Below are 20,723 nucleotides of genomic sequence, written 5' to 3'. Positions count from 1 at the left end.
GGAAGCACCAGATAGAAACAAAACTACAGAAGTGTTCTCCTGTATTTGTTTGTTTGTTTGTTTGTTGAATTTATTTACCACTCATCAAGAGCCGTGGTGGCACAGAGGTTTAAATGTAGTATTTACAGGCTAACTCTGCCGACTGCCAGCAGTTCAATTCTCACCGGCTCAAGGTTGACTCAGCTTTCTATCCTTCCAAGGTCGGTAAAATGAGGACCCAGATTGTTGCAGGCAATATGCTGACTCTGTCTGACCTAACAAATTGTAAAAAAAAAAACAACCCTCAGCCAAGAAACTGACATTGCACGTTTTGAATTCTGTTTTTTTTTTTTATTGACACCCTGAAGATCTCCCCAATCCCAATGGTCAAAAAGCACAGGCAGAGATTCTATATGTCCCATTTTAGATGGGACATGTAGGAAAATGTTGGTGGGAACTCAAGGAAGCAAGGAAGAAAAACTCCAGACTTCACAGCTAAATAAATCCTAATCATGTCCATTTTGAGATAGTGCTACCCATTTAGCATCACCATTTCCCCACGATACCCCTTGCCTCCCTAAACAAGATAGGGTCACCCCCACCCATCAAAACTTTGCCCCCTTAATCAAACTATTTGTAGCTCTACTTATTATTCTAGGATTATGAAACCACTTCCTAGTGAAAACTGGAGTAGGGTCCACTTATACGCAGTCACTATTTTTTTCAATTAATCTACAGCTTTCTGGTAGTGGAAGGTTGAGTGAAAGAGTGCTGTATCTTTGCTGTTCTCCAGCTGCCTCATTCATTCCAAGGTTCCTAAAATGAACCAAGAAGAAATGTTGAGGCGATGCACTAAAATATCACACCAGCCTTTATAGCCAATTTCAAGAATGTCATTCCTTATGGCCACCAACTCCTGGCACTACCCTTAAAAGGGAAGGGACTGTATTGTTTGTTCAACTCTCTTGGCCCAATGCCGTCATGCTTTAAGCTATTATCCAGAAACTAAACAGCAATAAAGCTGCATTAATAATTAACTTCCACTTCATTAGCATGTAATAACTTCCTAACTCCCACAGTTCTTTAGCACCTCCAGAGCAAGCATAGGTTCTTATTATTCACTAGCTAAGCGCTGAAATACTATTCTGATTCCAGGCACATTTGGGAAGGATGCAGGACCTGCATTTCAAACCAGGCCATCTCCTAAGACACTCAGTCACACTACAGTAAATTTCAGTGCAACTTCCTTGTGCATGAATTAAGCTACCTCTGCAAGATATTCTCAGTCAAAACAATATCATAACAGGGAGCTTTGTCTTCTGCAACCCAGTGTAAGGACCCACCCTACTTTGCATCTTAAGAAGACAGAACTCTTGGAATAGTTCTTCCAATAGGCATCCTTTATTAAGAGAAAATGGTTGCAGGCATTCTAGACAGGACTTGGGGTCCAAGCTCTCCCATTCAAGGTTTTAAGGGGTTCCCCAGTAGCCCCACTCAATCACCCCCTTCTTCCAGCGACAGTCTTAGGCATTATACTCCCACCACCTTTTACTTACTGCCGGCTGGAGGGAGACTTCAGAGAGGAGTACATGAAAGGTAATAGCCCCATTGTTATGGTTAGTCCTTTTGGTGATAGCCACATCCAGTCCCTTTGAAGTGTACTGAAGGAAGTGAGGGCCATAAAGCCCCTTTGCTCACCCCCTTCCCTTCATCGTATGACAGAATCCAGAGAAGGCAGAAATGGGGTTTTCTATAGTTGATAACTAGAGATGAAATATAATTGGATTCTGACACCCAGGGTGAAAGAAGATGTGGGAAGAGTCATAGGTACCTTCAGAGATGAAAGGAGCATAAAGCTTTTCCATCTAAAGAAGCAATGTGGGTAAGTCTATCACAGGCCTATCACAATCTTCCATGTCCATCACTGTCCTCTTTACTCATTTCTCATATATAGAGAGAGTTGGAGGTGTATAATCACTGTAACATCAAGTGGTGGCAATCACTTGATCACCATCCATGTTTTTCAACAGGTGGACAAGGTTTTCTGAATGCCTCTAAAATACCTTGCTAAAATATGGTGGATTGTCTGCCCCTATATTCAAGATCTAAATGGCATCTGATGCTGACCTCATTCTCACCAAGGTGAGGCATCCCTATTGGAGTTATATCCCTTCAATTCTACATAAATGAACCAACCCATATTCATCTAATCCAGGGGTGTCAAACTTGCAACGTCACATGATGTGTTGTGACATATTGCGACTTTTTTTCCATTGCTGGCAATGGGGTGGGTACAGTTTCACCATGATGCATCCAGCCCGCAGGCCGGCAGTTTGACACCCCTGATCTAATCTAACTAGGAGAAGGACCAAGGATGACATGATAGCAGTCTTCCAATATTTGAGGGGCTATCATAGAAAAATGGGGGTCAACCTATTCTCCAAAGCACCTCAGGGCAGGACAACAAATTATGGAGGAAAGCTTATCAGAGAGAGATTCAATCTAGAACTAAGGAGAAATTTCCTGTCAATGAGAACAATTAATCAGTAGAAAGGCTTGCCTCCAGGAGTTATAGGTGCTCCAACACTGGAGATTTTTAAGAAGAGACTGGACAGCCATTTGACCGGAATGTTATAGGGTCTCCTGCCTGAGCAGAGGGTTGAACTAGAACACCTCCAAGTTATCTTCCAACTCTGTTATTCTGTTATCTAAAAAAATAATCCAAAGACCCCAGAAACACTCTAGTCCAGTGGTGGCGAACCTACGGCACGGGTGCCAGAGGTGGCACTCAGAGCCCTCTCTGTGGGCACGCACGCCGTTGTCCCAGTCCTAGGCCTTCAACTGAGTTTTATAAAATCTTTTTGCTTTAGGCCTCTGCCACTGTGTGCAAAAAAAAAAAAGGTTCAATCAGTCAATTTCAACTTTTTGTGGGGGAAAAAAAGATCTTGCAAAGTTGGAATTGATTTATTGAAATTTTAGTCCCACCCAGTCTGCTGTTACCACTGCAGTCACGCCCAGCCAATGGGCCATGCCCACCCAATGGGCCACACCCAGCCAATGGGCCACACCCAGCCAGCACTCGATGATGCATGTGGATTTTGGGTTGCAGTTTGGGCACTCAGTCTCTAAAAGGTTCGCCATCACTGCTCTAGTCTATCTGAAAGTTAGGATAAAGGAGAAGTTAAGAATTCTACTCATAATGCACCAGAAATATGCCGTACAGATTAAGCTCCCATGATACCTGAGCTCACTAAAGGTCTGTAGAATGTCTTTGCCATATTTAATAGTGCAATGCAGAAAAAAATCTCTTGCATCATTTCTATCAGTTCTCATTCAAATTCATGGAAGTATTTGCTTTCAAATTTGTCTTCAAAAAAAGGAGGAAAGTCAGCTGAGATGTTGATGGATGGCGTATAAGGAAATAACTTTTTATTCGTTACAACATGGGAAAGGTTGGGTGGCAATTTCTTGTTGTTCCTTGTACAATACAGCTTGCATCTTCCCTCCATTCTCATGCTTCCATTCCATCCCAAGGAAAGAGATCAGAAGATAATTCCCTGTGGATTTTTCTCAGACTGAGAGGGTTGGGCAGCCAGGGGGACTGTTTGTAGTGACCGGAAATTCAGTGCATGGAAGATAACATAACTGAAATAATAAAAATAATAATAATCATCATCATCATCACTATTCCTTGATCTGAAGCAGGGGTGTCCAATCTTGACAACTTTAAGACTTTTGGACTTCAACTCCCAGAATTCCCCAGGCAGGAATGGGCACCTCTGATCTAAAGCAAGAACTAGGATCATGCCTGCTGAAATCCTGTGGTCTTATGGCAATCTTATTAGATCTGGATTTTTCTATAGACAGTATTGTGTGATTTTGCATAATGGCACCCAATATTTAATAAAGGATTCCATTTTGTGTTGTAAACAAAGCAAATAAGATGAGCAGATAGAAGATAATATGTGTAGCTCAGGGTTTAACTATGAGGTCCTTGGTGCTCTCTGAGCTTGGCCGTTTTCTTGCAGATGTTTCATTACCAAACTACATTACATAATCAGTGCTAGAAGGGAGTAGAATTTGCTCTTGTTATAAGATGAGATGATGATGATGATGATGCTATGATGATGATGATGATACGATCAGAGCTTATTTCTGCCCAGAAGGATAGGAAGTTTCAAAGTAGTATCATTTGCATCACAAAATTTCTCTTTCATTTCTGGCTCCTGGCCATCTCTGGTGATGAAACTGTCGAGTATCATGTGAGCATATGGGAAGAGAACCAGGCACAACCAATTAAGCCTACCATTATTGCATTTTTGGGATTTTCCTAAAACGGTTATGACCTAGTAGATTACCATGAAGAATTATATCCTCTGAATTAATGCCAAGTTCTCTGCTGCTTGGAAGAGCAACATGTGATTTGAAGTCGATTAAGCTGTAAGACAGTTAACTGGTCCAAGTCTATTAAGAGACTTTTATGCATGAATGAGATGTTGAACTAATTTTTGGTCCAATGCACTAATCACTGGCTATCTCCACCCCAGCCTGATCAGATAGATAGATAGATAGATAGATAGATAGATAGATAGATAGATAGATAGATAGATAGATAGATAGATAGATAGATAGATAGATAGATAGATAGATAGATAGATAGATAGATAGATAGATATGATGGAGACGGAGATAGAGATATGTGTGTGTGAATATATGTGTATATTGTAATATATGTGTGAATATATGTGTATATTGAGAATAGTTCATATAGGTTGTGGATCGTGATTCACTTTGGAAAAATGTTCTCCTGAGAGGCAGCAAATAATCATAAGGGGGGAAAGACCAATTTTGCATAACATTGTTTCCTTTATGCTTATCCATAATTTCTTCTTCACCATTATTCTACATGTTCTTTCCTAAATAATTCAGAGTTGTTTTCTATTCCTGTTCCAAACATATGCTACATGTACTCTTTTTAAATCTACAGAATAAGTCTTACATTGCCCCATCCTTTGGTTTTCCTTATATCAGTCAGCAACCGCAGACTGACATTTGGATCATTTCATTTGCACCAGGTAGACACAAAATCTAATTCAAATGTGACCTGATTCACGGAATGCCCTCTGAAAATTCCACCTGTGTTCCTGAGAGACCTCAAATATACTGTCAAGTTCAACTAGGAGAGAGACTGTAGAGAAAAATCTCATTTCAGGACCAAAGGCACAGCTAAAATTCCAAAGCTCTCCACTAGAGGGCAGTAAAAAGAGGACTAAATGGAAGGAGTACATAATCAGATTTGGCCCAGAAAGTCACCCATCCTGAAAAGCCATCTCAGCCCCTCCCATTCCTGTTAACAGTCTGCACTTTTTAATACGGCAGAATGGAGTAATCATGTTAACGAAAGGATTCATTTAACTGTAATTAAGTTAAATTTCACCGAAGTTAGATTTCTGTCTTTGCTTTCCTTTTTTGAAAGACAGGAAATCCCTCAAGAGACTGGGTTCTGCGTCCTTTGTTTTTGCATGAGCCATTGTAAATAACAGACTAGAACCCATGTTTAGCAATACAATAGCACTGACATTTTTCATTCTGTTTGCCCAATACGTTTGCCTGCATTCAAATGAAATATGGTTTATTCAATGAATCCAATGTTCTGGAGGCACACAACACACTGAACCATAAACCACAAAATGAGCGACCACAGTTGGCTGCTTTGCAATTCAGTTGTCACACTGACCCAGAGCTACTGACAGATTTTTCATTTTGGGATAAAAAAAATTGAGCTGTGGACCCTCCTGCTTTATGGCAGGGATGTAAAATGGACACCCTGCCACAAGGTGGGTTGGAGAAAAAAGCAATCTTGGCACTGAGGCATGAAAGGGAAACAGGTGTCAGATTCAAATAGCAATAGCACGTAGACTCATATACCATCCCATAGTGCTTTACAGTGCTCTCTGAGTGGCTTACAGTGACAAGAAAGGTTTTAAAATGAGGCAAAATTCACTTAACTAATGTCTCTCTTAGAAACAGAAAATTTGGGCTCAATTGTGGTCATAAATCAAGGACCACCTGTATTGTAAGACATTTTAAAATCTAATAGCAGATGTTCAAGTGTCATTGTTATGCATCCTTTGTTATCTTTCTTAAGCTTAGTGATGAGAAGACCCAAAGCTCAACTGGGATGCTTGTTCCTATACAAAAAACATATATCCTTGCCTCAGCTGAGAATTACAAAGCCTTCACTTGCAATCTACATATTTATCCCATGAGCAGTTGCCATTTCTTCCAATAATTTGCCAATGTCCTGATTAAGCATTGCAACTTTGGATGGCTGCCCTGGTAGCATTAGCACTTCCTCCTCTGGACTGCCATCCCATGCAGCCAAAACTGTCTCCAAAAGTCCCTGGATCTGGAGGAGGGAACTATATGTATTGCACACTGTGGTTTACACTCTCAAAGTTAGATTGATGGACCTACCAATGTCAAGATGTAGTTGAACTTCCACACCATTCTACTCAATTCCATTCCATTCCTCAATTCCTTCATTCCTATCTTTGTTATTTTTACAAATAACTCAAGGTGGCAAACATATCCAACACACCTCCTCTTTTCCCCACTGCCGTAATAAAATTTAACATTAAGGTAATCTTTTTACCATCACAGTCTACAATAATACCTAACAAAAATAATTGTGGTGTAAATTCTTTTTCATCCTGACCTTCTTGAGCTGGCAAAGTATGACAGGGGATATTGCCTAATATCTACCCAACCTCCTTGGTAAAAGAATAGGATACAAATGTAAGAACAAACAAATCATGTTTGGCCTTCAGGTGAGGATTATTTTCTTTCAGAGGCCACTTGGGATCAGTTGTGTCAGGAAAAATGATGTAGAGGCTCATGATTCAGCTAGACCTTTTGGTTTATTGTTTTAATTTGGGTAGTTGGAATATAAACAATTCTTTAAATAAATGGATCCCTGAATCTGAACAATGGCTGGGGGGGGGGGTGTAGAGTGAAGGGAAGAGATTAGTGGATGCATTTCAGAGCCAATACAACAAAATACTTAACCCTCTGTTTCATTTTAAAGGAAGATAAAGGCAGAAATGAAGCAGAATCCAACGGGGGGGGGGGGGGTCTACAGGAAGTAAATCTTCTCAAGGTATTGGGTGGTGGCGTCTGGCCAACTTGGGGTATTCTTAGAGAGCTAAATAGGGTCAGATCTGTTTGGGATTTGGATGGTCATCCAGTAGGAAAGCTCAGCTGCAAGCTAATTTGGGGGATCAGAAATGTATCTAAGAAGGAAGCTATTGCAAACTATTTCCACATTGTTGCTGAGAAAACTCCATGAATATATTTATATATTCATTAGCAACCAGTTCAACAAAGAAAAGTTCTGACTTTCCTTTTCAATTTAGGCTAATGATTTTCAAACTTGGAAACTTAAAGAAATGTTAGGGTCAACTCCCAGAATTCTCCAGCCAGCAGGCTGGCTGGGGAAATCTGGCAGTTGACTCCCACACCTCTTTAAGCTGCTAAGGTCGAGGAACACTGATCTAGTAAATGGATGTAATGTTGCAATAGCAATAGTACTTAGACTTATATACTGCTTCATAGTGCTTTATAGCCCCTCTCTAAGCAGTTTACAGAGTCAGCCTATTGCCCCCAAAAATCTGGGTCCTCATTTTATCAACCTTGGAAGGATGGAAGGCAGAGTCAACCTTGAGCCGGTGAGAATTGAACTCCTGGCAGTGAGCTGAATTAGCCTGCAATACTGCATTCTAACCACTGCGCCACCATGGCTCCTGTTACATATTGTCATTTTAAAAAGGGGATTGTGGGTTGTTTTGAAAAGTTAGGGATATTTGCCACTATCAAATCAATCAGGGAAGGCAGCCCATATTCATTTAAACAGAATCTGATGTTTGGAAAGTTTTTATTGGAAGTTGTCAAAATCTGGCCACTGTGTCAGAATCCAATTATATTTCATCTTTAGTTATCAAATATAGAAAACCCCAATTCTGTCTTCTCTGGATTCTGCCATAAGAGGGAGAGAAGGGGGAGAACAAAGGGGCTTTATGGCCCTCACTTCCTTCAGTATACTTCTAAGGAACTGAATGTGTTTATTGCAACCTCAAAGAGTTTGAATGTGGTTGGCACCAAAAGACCTTATCATAACAAAGGAGGCTATTTACCTTTCATGTAGTTTATCTGAAGTCTCCATCCAGACAGAAGAAAGGAAAAAAGGGGTGGGATTGTGATGCCTGAAACTATCACTGGAAGGAGGGGTGATTGGGTGGGACTACTGGAGAACCCCTTAAAACCTCGAATGGGAGAGCTTGAACCCCAAGTCCTGTCTAGAGCGCCTGCAACCACTTTTTCTTAATAAAGGATTCCTGTTGGAAGAATTATTCCAAGAGTTCTGTCTTCTTAAGATGCAAAGTGGGGTGGGTCCTTACATTAGACAGGACTTGCAAAATTAATCCACCTGGAAGGGAGACCCTTGCCGGGGGATTTTGCAAAAATTTACCATGTCAGACAATGGAGCAAGAGAGGGGAAAAACTCCCTGGAAAGAGAGCCGCTGACCCAGTTGGAACCTTGCCAGATTTTGGGATCCGAGAGGCCAGATTCCTCAGGAGAAGAAGTGGTGGAGACACAGGACCACAAGCCTCGCTGGTCGATGGGCGTTGGAAAGAAAAGTGAGTGGGGAAAGGAATCAAGAAAGGTGACCCTGAGACGGGGGACCAAGCAACCAGAATGGACGCAGGAGATGGAGAAATCCCTGCACGCAAGTGAAGAGGGAGGAAGCTGGGCACCGTACTCAGACTGGATCCTAGAGAAAGCTATTGACCTGATGAAGAGAACTCTCAGCTCCCTAGGAGAGGAGAATCCTGAGCCCTACGGCCGCCCCAACTCCTGGAGCCGCAAAGGAGAGACACCGAGGGGGACGTGGAACCTGCAACCCCGGGGACATCTGCTGATCCAGTAGTCCCCACCCCCTACCGGACCACAGATGGCAATCTGGACGGAAGACACTACCACCAACAACGGAGGCACTGATCCATTCCAAGACGTCCGCCATTGGAGGTGAAATTCAAAGGGGAGCCAACACGCTTGGGGTTTTTCCTAACCCAAGTCCTCAGCTACATGGAGGAATACGGGCAGGACATCCCCAGCGACAAAGCCCGCATCCGGATCGTGCAATCTGCCCTGGATGGACCTGCTGCAGATTGGGTGGTGAACTTGCATGACTCCAATGCCCCAGAACTCAGTAACTTCAACCGTTTCATGTCCTCTCTGAGAAGACGATTTGAAGACCCCCTGGCTGATCGCAAAGCCTGTGAAAGGATAAAAACGATGAGGCAAGGCAAACGCCCAGTGGCTGAATATACACAAGAATTCTGGGCCATTGCAAGCAAACTGAATTGGCCAGAAGACATCCTCCTTAGCCATTTCAAAGACGGACTAAATTATGATTTATATGACGCTTGCCTGCCCCGAGGGGACCCACACCAAATTGAGGAATGTTACATCTTGGCAGAGGAAGCAGAGATCGACATATTGAAGAGACACCGCCGAGGAAAACAATGGAGCCGCCCCCCGCCTGAGCTGACACACGAACCGGTGAAATCATTGGCTACAGCCAAGAAGCAAATGGGGTGTTTCAAGTGCGGAAGAGAAGGGCATCGAGCTGTAGAATGCTGCTCCAAAGCCCCCCAGCACAACCCAGACAAATCCCCAATCAACAAATCCGGAAAGTCTTCAGCTAAGCCAAAAGAAACTGCCATGAGAATGATGGAAATTGCAGAACCCCCCACTTCTACTCACCAAGGGGAAAAAACTCCAGCCTACACCACAGGGCCGGTGGATGCCTCAGATGACAGCTCGGAGGGCGAACCCCTGGTAAGTGGATGCATCACACCCATCTTCAAAACAGTGACTATATTAATCCCCCCCTGCCCGAAGCTGTGAAGGTGAAAGCCTTAATAGACTCTGGCTGCACCCGCTGCCTCATTAGCCCAACACTAGTGGGGAATCTGGGCATCCCATCCAGGAGACTGGAACAACCAATCTCATTTGGCCAGTTAGATGGATCCATAGCAGGGGGGGTGCCAGCTACCCTAGCCACTCTACCAAGACACCTCTCCCTGGGCAAACATGAAGAGGACATAACGTTTGTGGTGACCCCAGGCATGGAATGCCCAATGATTCTAGGGATGGAATGGTTGAAAAAATGGAACCCCTGGGTAAATTGGAGGACGACAGAAATCAAATTCCCGAAGGGGGATCCTATGGACTTAAAACCCCAAGCGAGGCCACCAGAATCAAGAATAGAAAAAGCATCCATAGGAGAGGAAAAAAGATTAACAGAAATACCAGAGGAATATAGGGACCTTGCTGAAGTCTTCAGTGAGGAGAGGGCGAATGAGCTTCCCCCCCACCGACCCACAGACTGTACCATTGAATTCAAGCCTGTGGCAAAACTCCCGAAGCCCAGATTATACTCCATGAGCCCAAAGGAGAAGGAGGAAATGGAAAGATTCATAAAAAAAAACCTAGAGAGAGGTTTCATTGAACCAGCCAAGCCTAAAGTGGCTGCCCCGGTCCTTTTTAGAGAGAAGAAGGATGGCTCTTTATGTTTATGCGTGGATTATAAGGCCCTGAATACAATCAGTGAAAGCAACCTATACCCTCTGCCCCTCATGAAAGACATGCTGTCACACCTATCGAAAGGGAAATTTTTTTCTAAACTAGACCTAAGGGAAGTTTACTATCGTGTGAGAATTAAGGAAGGGGACGAATGGAAGACTGCATTTAACTGCCCCATGGGGTGCTATCAATTCAAAGTCTTGCCATTTGGATTACAAGGGGGCCCTGCAGTCTTTATGCAATTAATCAATGACGTTCTAAGGGAGCACCTGTTTAAGGGGGTCCTGGTTTACTTGGACGACATTCTTATCTTCACCGAAACAAAAGAGGAACATGTCAACCTTGTCAAAGCTGTTTTAAAGAAGCTGTAAGCCGCCCACCTATATGCCAAACTCTCAAAATGCGAATTCCACCAGGAAAGGATAGACTACCTAGGTTATCGCATATCCCCACAGGGCATTGAAATGGACCCAGAGATGGTCAAAGCAGTATTAGATAGGGCACCACCCCGCACAAGAAAGCAACTACAAAGTTTCCTGGGCTTTGCAAACTTTTACCGCCAATTCATCCCCTCATTTGCCCAGATAGCCTTGCCCCTCACTAACTTACTAAAAACGAAGGGAGCATCCTCAGTAAAACCTAGCCAGCCACTAACATGGACAATGGAGTGCCAAGCAGCGTTTGAGAGACTAAAGAGACTTTTTTTCTGCCGAACCAGTACTAAGGCACCCAGACATGGACAAGCCCTTCGTAATACAGGCAGATGCAAGTGATGTGGCAGTGGGGGCTGTTCTATTACAAGAAAACAATGAAGGGGTATTGCAACCCTGTGCATATACATCCAAGAAACTCAAGGAAACAGAACAGCGCTGGCCGGTATGGGAGAAGGAGGCTTATGGGATACGTTGGGCATTACTCACGTGGCGACAGTTCCTGGAAGGCAACAAAATCCCCTTCCAGGTGTGGACTGATCACAAAAATTTGGAAGCCCTGAAAACGTCCAGGAAACTCAATCCCAAACAAGCCCACTGGTCCCAGCATTTTCACCAGTTCCAATTTAAGCTCAAACATTTATCAGGAAGAAAGAACTTCCTGGCAGATGCACTATCTCGCATGCCTCAATATAACAGCGCACGAACCACAGACTCTAGACCAATAATGGCAGAGTCACAACTGGCAGCACGAGTAACCACAAGAACCCAAGCCAAATTAAAACCACAACTGGACAGCCAAACTGGAATTGAATTCAGAAAAAGTTTGGAAACAGATGAATGGTTCCAGAAAAACAAAAATGTGTGCACAATGAGAGACGGTTTGCCTTGGGTAGGGGAAAAGTTATATATACCAACAACCCAAAGAGTCACTTTCATGCAGCTTTGCCATGACACAAAATCAGCAGGGCATTTTGGATTTGTAAAAACTTTACACTTAATTAAACGGCAATTTTGGTGGCCATCAATAAAAAAGGACATAGAAAATTATGTTGCCAGCTGCCCAACATGTGCATCTGCAAAGAGGTTGCAAGGGAAATCGCCAGGACTATTACAACCAGTGGCAAATCCCTCAGCCCCCTGGAGGGAAATAGCCATGGATTTTATAGTGGAATTGCCAGAAAGCAGTGGGAATACTGTTGTTTGGGCGGTCACGGACTTGTTTTCCAAACAGGTGCACTTTATCCCTTGCCAAAAGATTCCCACTGCAAAAGCCTTAGCAAAACTTTTCATCCAGCACATTTACAGATTGCATGGGGCACCCCAACGCATCATCTCTGATAGGGGAGTGCAATTTACATCTGCATTTTGGAAGGAATTTTTATCCCTCTTAGGGACCACTCAGGGACTGACATCTAGCCATCACCCTCAGACAGATGGACAAACGGAACGTTGTCATTCAGTACTTGAGCAATATTTGAGATGTTTCTTAAATTTCCAACAGAGTGATTGGACGGACTTACTTCCGTTTGCAGAAGTTGCCTACAATAATGCAGTCCACTCCAGCACAGGCTACACTCCTTTTCAAATAGCCAACGGTCAAAGTTTCAGCCCCATGCCAGAATTAACCCCAAACGAACCAACGATCCCTTCACTGAAAGAATGGATGGAAAAACTACAAAACACCTGTCCCATAGTTAGAAAAGCACTAGATGAAGCTAGGCAGGCATACAAAGCACAAGCCGATAAAAAAAGGGTTCAGCCTACACCATTCATTATAGGTGAAATGGTGTACTTATCTACAAAATACCTAAAGTCCCTACAGCCCTGTAAAAAACTTGGACCAAAATATATAGGACCTTTTCCAATTAAAAGAATCATAAATCCAGTAACAGTAGAATTAGAATTACCCAAAAATCTCAGGCAAATACACCCAATTTTTCATTGCAGCTTGCTGAAAAGAGAGCATCAGTCACCTCTACGGCCAAAAATCCCCACCACCACCTCCAATCATGGTGGAGGGCGAACAACACTTCGAAATAAAGGAAATCCTTGACTCTAGGAGATATCATGGAGCAACTCAGTATCTAGTTGCCTGGAAACACCTCCCTGCCTCACAAAACGAGTGGGTCCATAAACGTCATGTCAGAGCCCCGAAGCTATTGAAGAAGTTTCACACAGAGTATCCTAACAAGCCTGACTAACTTTTATACCTGTTTTGTTTCTTCCAGGTGGATCTCTCTTATTTTGAGGGGGCCGGATGTCAGAATCCAATTATAATTCATCTTTAGTTATCAAATATAGAAATCCCCAATTTTGCCTTCTCTGGATTCTGCCATAAGAGGGAGAGAAGGGGGAGAACAAAGGGGCTTTATGGCCCTCACTTCCTTCAGTATACTTCTAAGGAACTGAATGTGTTTATTGCAACCTCAAAGAGTTTGAATGTGGTTAGCACCAAAAGACCTTATCATAACAAATGAGGCTATTTACCTTTCATGTAGTTTATCTGAAGTCTCCATCCAGACGGAAGAAAGGAAAAAAGGGGTGGGATTGTGATGCCTGAAACTATCACTGGAAGGGGGGGGGTGATTGGGTGGGACTACTGGGGAACCCCTTAAAACCTCGAATGGGAGAGCTTGAACCCCAAGTCCTGTCTAGAACGCCTGCAACCATTTTCTCTTAATAAAGGATTCCTGTTGGAAGAATTATTCCAAGAGTTCTGTCTTCTTAAGATGCAAAGTGGGGTGGTCCTTACATTAGACAGGACTTGCAAAATTAATCCACCTGGAAGGGAGACCCTTGCCGGGGGATTTTGCAAAAAATTACCATGTCAGACAATGGAGCAAGAGAGGGGGAAAACTCCCTGGAAAGAAAGCCGCTGACCCAGTTAGAACCTTGCCAGATGTTGGGATCCGAGAGATCAGATTCCTCAGGAGAAGAAGTGGTGGAGACACGGGACCACAAGCCTCGCTGGTCAATGGGCATTGGAAATAAAAGTGAGTGGATAAAGGAATCAAGAAAGGTGACCCTGAGACGGGGGACCAAGCAACCAGAATGGAAGCAGGAGATGGAGAAATCCCTGCACGCAAGTGAAGAGGGAGAGAGCTGGGCACCGTACTCAGACTGGATCCTAGAGAAAACTATTGACCTGATGAAGAGAACTCTCAGCTCCCTAGGAGAGGAGAATCCTGAGCCCTACGGCCACCCCAGCTCCTGGAGCCGCAAAAGGAGAGACACCGAGGGGGACGTGGAACCTGCAACCCCGGGGACATCTGCTGATCCAGATGTTTCTTTGTCAGTTACAAACCTGAGCTAGTCAGTATGTTCTCACTTCCCCAAAGCAGAAAGTTTTCAGGATGCAAACTTGGATTGCTTTTTCCCATCTAATGTATTTTCTGCAGGAAAATTTCCCATGGATGTGATTTTTTTTTTTTTAGCAGTGTGCAACAACTCTGAAGCCAGCATAAGTGCTAAGACTGGAATTCTATCAGAATCCATAAATAAAGAGAACAGTCTGTGTTCATTGATTAACTTCAGAAAACACCTTGATGCAATACATCACTTTTCCTTTTCATACAGTTCATACAAATACCTTCCTTACAGTATTAAAATTGTAATATCTGATCCTCAAAAGGCTTTCAAATGCACATGTTCTCTTTTTTATCCAATAAACAATAAAGTTCTTATTATTCTCTGTAGCTTTCTCCCAGTTCTAAAGATGGGGCAAAGGTTGGTACAGAACAGTGTGCAATTTCTAAAATTAAATATTTCAGGGGAAAAGGGCATGCAAACAAACAAATAGCCCAACTGGAAAAAAAAGAAGAGTGACAACTGAGGCAGTAGGTAGCAGTTTTACTGAAGCAAGCAAATCAATCACCAAGTCACAGCAGCTGGCAGCCAGGAAGAATATTATTGATTGCACTAATACCTTGATACCGTAAAGCATTAAAAAAAAGCGGAACTAAATATGAACAGTTCACCTTTAACAGTCTGTCCCAACTTAGTGCTTTCCAGATGTGACCTCAGGAGACGTCGCTGGGACTTCTGAGAATTGGTATCCAGCATGCCACAAGCATGTCAGGTTGGGAAGAAGGTTTGTTAATCATTGTTGTCAGCCTAGAGGGCTCTGGCTTCCACATCAGGAGACAAGAAGACATGCATGCTCCAAATCCACCACCAAAACCTGGAGCTATCATCTAACAAGTCAATGGAGAATGGAGGAGAATGAAAACTTGTCATTTGGAGTTGGCAATACATGTTTCTATAGAGCAGGGGTCTTCAAACATGGCCCTTTTATGACTTGTGGACCTCAACTTGCAATCCACAAGTCATAAAAGGGCCATGTTTGAAGACCCCTGCTGTAGAGAATGACCAGGCTGAGCCTGGGAGAGGTCAAGTGTGTCATCAGTCTGGAGTCCCTTCATGCCCACAAGAGATCTAAATCCAGCCCTCCTTGAATTTTATTGACTCTTATCTACCGCCAATTTGCCTTGACAGTTAGCAGTTCAGATTCTTCTAGTGAGCAAGTGTGAATTAAAGTAAAGGGCAAAGGAGGCCCTGCAGATTTTACATCTTAAGAAGACATATGGAATATCTCTTCCAACAGGCATCTTTATTAAGAGAAGATGGTTGCAGGCGTTCTAGATAGGATCTGAGGGGCCAACCCCTACCATTCAAAGTTTTAAGTGTTCCCAAGCAGCCCCCTCCCCACTGTCCTTCCAGCGACAATCCCAGGCGTTACGTTTCCACCCCCTTTTCCTCGCGGCTGGCAGAAGGGAGACTTCAGAGAGTAGTAGATGAAAGGTGATGACCATATTGTTATGGTCAGTCCTCTTGGTGAGATCCACATTAAGTCCCTTTGAAGTTTTAATGAAGGAAGTGAGAGCCATAAATTCCCTTTGCTCGTCCCCCTTCCCCTTCGTAGTATGACAGAATCCAGAGAAGGCAGAAATGGGGTTTTCCATAGTCGATAACTAGAAATGAAATATAATTGGATTCTCACATCCTGCCCCCTTAAAAATAAGAGAGATCCATCTGAAAAGAAAACAAAACAGGTATAAAAGTTAGTCAGGATTGTTAGGATATTCTGTGTGAAACTTCTTTAATAGCTTTGGGGCTCTGACATGACGTTTATGGACCCACTCGTTTTGTGAGGCAGAGAGGTGTTTCCATGCTACTAGGTACTGAGTTGCTCCATGATAATTCCAAGTATCTAGGATTTCCTTTATCTCTAAGTGTTTTTTGCCCTCCACCATGATTGGAGGTCGTGGGGGGGATTTTTGGCCGTAAAGGTGACTGATGCTCTCTTTTCAGCAAACTGCAATGAAAAACTGGGTGTATTTGCCTGAGATTTTTGGGTAATTCTAATTCTATTGTTATTGGGTTTATGATTCTTTTAATTGGAAAAGGCCCTATATATTTTGGTCCAAGTTTTTTACAGGGTTGTAGGGATTTTAGATATTTTGTAGATAAGTACACCATTTCTCCTATAATGAATGCTGTAGGCTCAACCCTTTTTTTAATCACCTTGTGCTTTGTATGCCTGCCTAGCTTCATCTAGTGCTTTTCTAACTATTGGCCAGGTGTTTTATAATTGTTCCATCCATTCTTTCAGTGTCATGGGATCGCCAGTTCATTTGGGGTTAGTTCTGGCATGGGGTTGAAACTTTGACCGGTAGCTATTTGAAAAGGAGTGTAACCTGTGCTGGAGTGGACTGCATTATTGTAAGCAACTTCTGTGAAAGGGAGTAGGTCCGTCCAATTTGTTTGCTGAAAATTAATAAAGCATCTTAAATATTGCTCAAGTACTGAGTGACAGTGTTCTGTTTGTCCATCCCCATGTGGATGATGGCTAGATGTCAGTCCCTGAGTGGTCCCTAAGAGGGATAAAAATTCCTTCCAAAATGCAGATGTAAATTGCACTCTCCTATCAGAGATGATGCGTTGGAGTGCCCCATGCACTCTGTAAATGTGCTAGACAAAACGTTTCGCTAAGGCTTTTGCGGTGGGAATCTTTTGGCAAGGAATAAAGTGCACCTGTTTGGAAAACAAGTTCGTGACCGTCCAGACAACAGTATTCCCATTGCTTTCTGGTAATTCCACTATAAAATCCATGGCTATTTCCCTCAGGGGGGCTGAGGGATTTGCCATTGTTTGTAGCAGTCCGGGCGATTTTCCTTGCAACCTCTTTGCAGTTGCACACTTTAGATAGCTGGCCACGTATCTTTCTATGTCCTTTTTCATGGATGGCCACCAAAATTGCCATTTAATTAAGTGTAATGTTTTTAGAAATCCAAAATGCTGATTTTCTGTCGTGGCAAAGCTGCATGAAAGTGACTCTTTGGGTTGTTGGTATATATAACTTTTCCCCCACCCAAGGGAGTCCATCTTTCATTGTGCACATGTGTTTATTTTTCTGGAACCATTCATCTGTTTCCAAACTTTTCCGGAATTCAATTCCGGTTTGGCTGCCCAGCTGTGGTTTTAATTTAGCTTGGGCTCTGGTGGTTACTGGCGCTGCCAGTTGTGATTCTACCATTATCGGTTTAGAGTCGGTGGCTCGCGTGCTGTTATATTGCATCTACCAGGAAGTTCTTTTCCCCCGGCAAATGCTTGAGCGTAAAGTAGAATTGGTGAAAATGCTGGGAAATGCTTGGGGTTGAGCTTCCTGGGTGTTTTCAAGGCTTCCAAATTTTTGTGATCTGTCCACACCTGGAAAGGGATTTTGTTGCCTTCAAGAAACTGGCACCATGTGAGTAATGACCAACATATCCCGTATGCCTCTTTCTCCCACATGGGCCAGCGCTGTTCCGTTTCGGTGAGTTTCTTGGATGTATACGCACAGGGTTGCAATACCTCTTCATCGTTTTCTTGTAATAGTACAGCCCCCACTGCCACATCACTTGCATCCGCCTGTATTACGAAGGGCTTATCCATGTCTGGGTGCCTCAGTACTGGTTTGGCAGAAAAAAGTCTCTTTAATCTATCAAACGCCGCTTGGCACTCCATTGTCCATGTTAGTGGCTGGCTAGGTTTTACTGAGGATGCTCCCTTCATTTTTAGTAAGTTCATGAGGGGCAGGGCTATCTGGGCAAATGAAGGGATGAATTGGCGGTAAAAGTTTGCGAAGCCCAGGAAACTTTGCAATTGCTTTCTTGTGCAGGGTGGTGCCCAATCTAATACTGCTTTGACCTTCTCTGGGTCCATTTCAATGCCCTGTGGGGATATGCGATAACCTAGGTAGTCTATCCTTTGCTGGTGGAATTCGCATTTCGAGAGTTTGGCATATAGGTGGGCGGCTCGCAGTTTCTTTAAAACCGCTCTGACTAGGTTAACATGTTTCTTTTTGATTCGGTGAAGATAAGAATGTCATCTAAGTAAACCAGGACCCCTTAAATAAGTGCTCCCTTAGAACATCATTGATTAATTGCATAAATACTGCGGGGCCCCTTGTAATCCAAATGGCAAGACTTTGAATTGGTAGTACCCCATTGGGAAGTTAAATGCGGTCTTCCATTCATCCCCTTCCTTAATTCTCATGCGATAGTAAGCTTCCCCTAGGTCTAGTTTAGTAAAAAATTTCCCTTTCAAGAGGTGTGACAACATGTCCTTCATGAGGGGCAGAGGGTATAGGTTGTATTCAGGAGCCTACAGTCCACATATAAGTGTAAAGAGTCATCCTTCTCCTCTCTAAAAAGGACCAGGGTGGCCACTTTAGGCTTGGCTGGTTCAATGAACCTCCTTTCTAGGCTTTTCTTTATGAATCTTTCCATTTCCTCCTTCTCCTTTGGGCTCATGGAGTATAATCTGGGCTTTGGGAGTTTTGCCCCAGGCTTGAATTCAATGGCACAGTCTGTGGGTCAGTGGGGGGGATCTCATCCACCCTCTCCTCACTGAAATCTTCAGCAAGATCTCTGTATTCCTCTGGTATTTCTGGTAGTCCCTTTTCCTCTCCCTTGGATGCTTTTTCCGTTCTTAATTTTGGAAGCTCCCCTTGGGATTTTAAGTCCATAGGGTCCCCTTTTGGGAAATTGATTTCTGCCATCCTACAATTCACCCAGGGGTTCCATTTCTTTAACCATTCCATCCCTAGGATCATCAGGCATTCCATGCCTCGGATCACTACAAATGTTATGTCCTCCTCATGTTTGCCCAGGGAGAGGTGTATTGGTAAAGTGGCTAGGGTAGCTGGCACCCCTCCCTGCTATGGACCCATCTAAGTGGCCAAATGAGATTGGTTGTTCCAGTCTCCTTGACGGAATGCCCAGATTCCCCACTAGCATTGGGTTAATGAGGCAGCAGTTGCAGCCAGAGTCTATTAAGGCTTTCACCTTCATGGCTTCGGGCATGGGGGAATTAATATAGTCACTGTCTTGAATATGGGTGCGATGCGTCCAGTTACCAGGGGTTCACCTTCCGAGCTGTCCTCTGAGGCATCCACCAGCCCTGCGGTGTAGGCTGGAGTTCTTTTCCTACAATGGACAGAGGTAGGGGATTCCACAGCCTCCCTCACTCTCATGGCAGGTTCTTTTGACTTAGTTGGAGACTTTCCGGATCTGCTGGCCGGTGATCTGTCTGGGTTGTGCTGGGGGGCTTTTGAGCGGTATTCTACAGCCCGATGCCCCTCTCTCCCGCACTTGAAACACCCCATTTGCTTCTTGGCCATAGCCTATGGTTTCACTGGTTCATGTGTCAACTCAGGCAGTAAGCGGCTCCCTTGTTTTCCTCGGCGGTGCCTTTTCAGTATGTCAATTTCTGCTTCCTCTGCCAAGACGTACCATTCCTCAAGTTGGTGTGGGTCCCCTCGGGGCAGGCAAGTGTCATATAGGTCATAATTTAGTCTGTCTTTGAAATGGCTAAGGAGGATGCCTTCCGGCCAGTTCAGTTTGCTGGCAATGGCCCGGAATTCTTGCATATATTCGGCTACCGGGCGAATATGAATGGATCAGTGCCTTCATTGTCAATGGTATTGTCTTGCATCCAGATCACATCTGCGGGTCAGCGGGGAGTGGGGACTACTGGATCAATAGACATCCCCAGGGCTGCAGGTTCCACTTCTCCCTCTGTGTCTCTCCAGTTGCGGCTCCAGGAGCTGGTGTGGCCATAGGGCTCAGAATTCTCCTCTCCTAGGAAGCTGAGGGTTCTCTTCATCAGGTCGATAGCTTTCTCTAGGATCCAGCCCTAGTACAGTGTCCAGTTCCCTTCCTCTTCACTTGCATGCAGGGATTTCCCCATCTCCTGCTTCCATTCTGATTGGTTGGCCCCCCATCTCAGGGTCACCTTTCTTGATTTCTTTTCCCACTCGCCTTTCTTTCCAACGCCCATTGACCACCAAGGTTTGTGGTCACGTGTCTCCACCTCTTCTCCTGAGGAATCTGACCTCTCAGATCCCGACATCTGGCAGGGTTTCAGTCAGGGCAGCAGCTCCCTTTCCAGGGTGTTTTCTCCCTTTCCTGCTCCGTTGTCTGACATGGTAATTTTTGCAAAGTCCCCCAGCAAGGTTCTCCCTTCCAGGTGGACTAATTCTGCAGATCCTGTCTAATGTAAGGACACACCCCACTTTATATCTTAAGAGAACAGAACTCTTGGAATATCTCTTCCAACAGGCATCTTTATTAAGAGAAGTTGGTTGCAGGCATTCTAGACAGGATCTGAGGGGCCAACCC

At 43.9% G+C, this 20,723-nt stretch overlaps 1 protein-coding gene across 6 annotated transcripts in view; it reads right to left on the bottom strand.

Annotated features, from left to right (window-relative positions):
• Window positions 1–20,723, bottom strand: part of PTPRU (protein tyrosine phosphatase receptor type U) — a 691,901-nt gene that overhangs the window by 500,092 nt on the left and 171,086 nt on the right. For 2 of the 6 annotated variants that reach the window (XM_039334364.1, XM_039334365.1), the window contains exon 1: window positions 15,039–15,346. The exons of 2 other annotated variants lie outside the window; for them this stretch is intronic. In XM_039334364.1, coding sequence (XP_039190298.1) covers window positions 15,039–15,123 — 85 coding nt within the window. In that variant the 5' untranslated portion in view covers window positions 15,124–15,346. Of the gene's footprint in view, window positions 1–15,038; window positions 15,347–20,723 lie in introns of those variants that run through there. 2 more of the 6 variants (XM_039334367.1, XM_039334368.1) reach the window with 1 other exon arrangement.

Source organism: Crotalus tigris, unplaced genomic scaffold (assembly GCF_016545835.1).
Source record: "Crotalus tigris isolate CLP2741 ecotype Arizona unplaced genomic scaffold, ASM1654583v1 scf7180000017628.32516253702:7417878, whole genome shotgun sequence".
NCBI lineage: Eukaryota > Metazoa > Chordata > Lepidosauria > Squamata > Viperidae > Crotalus > Crotalus tigris.
This window is presented reverse-complemented; position numbering and strand designations above follow the sequence as displayed.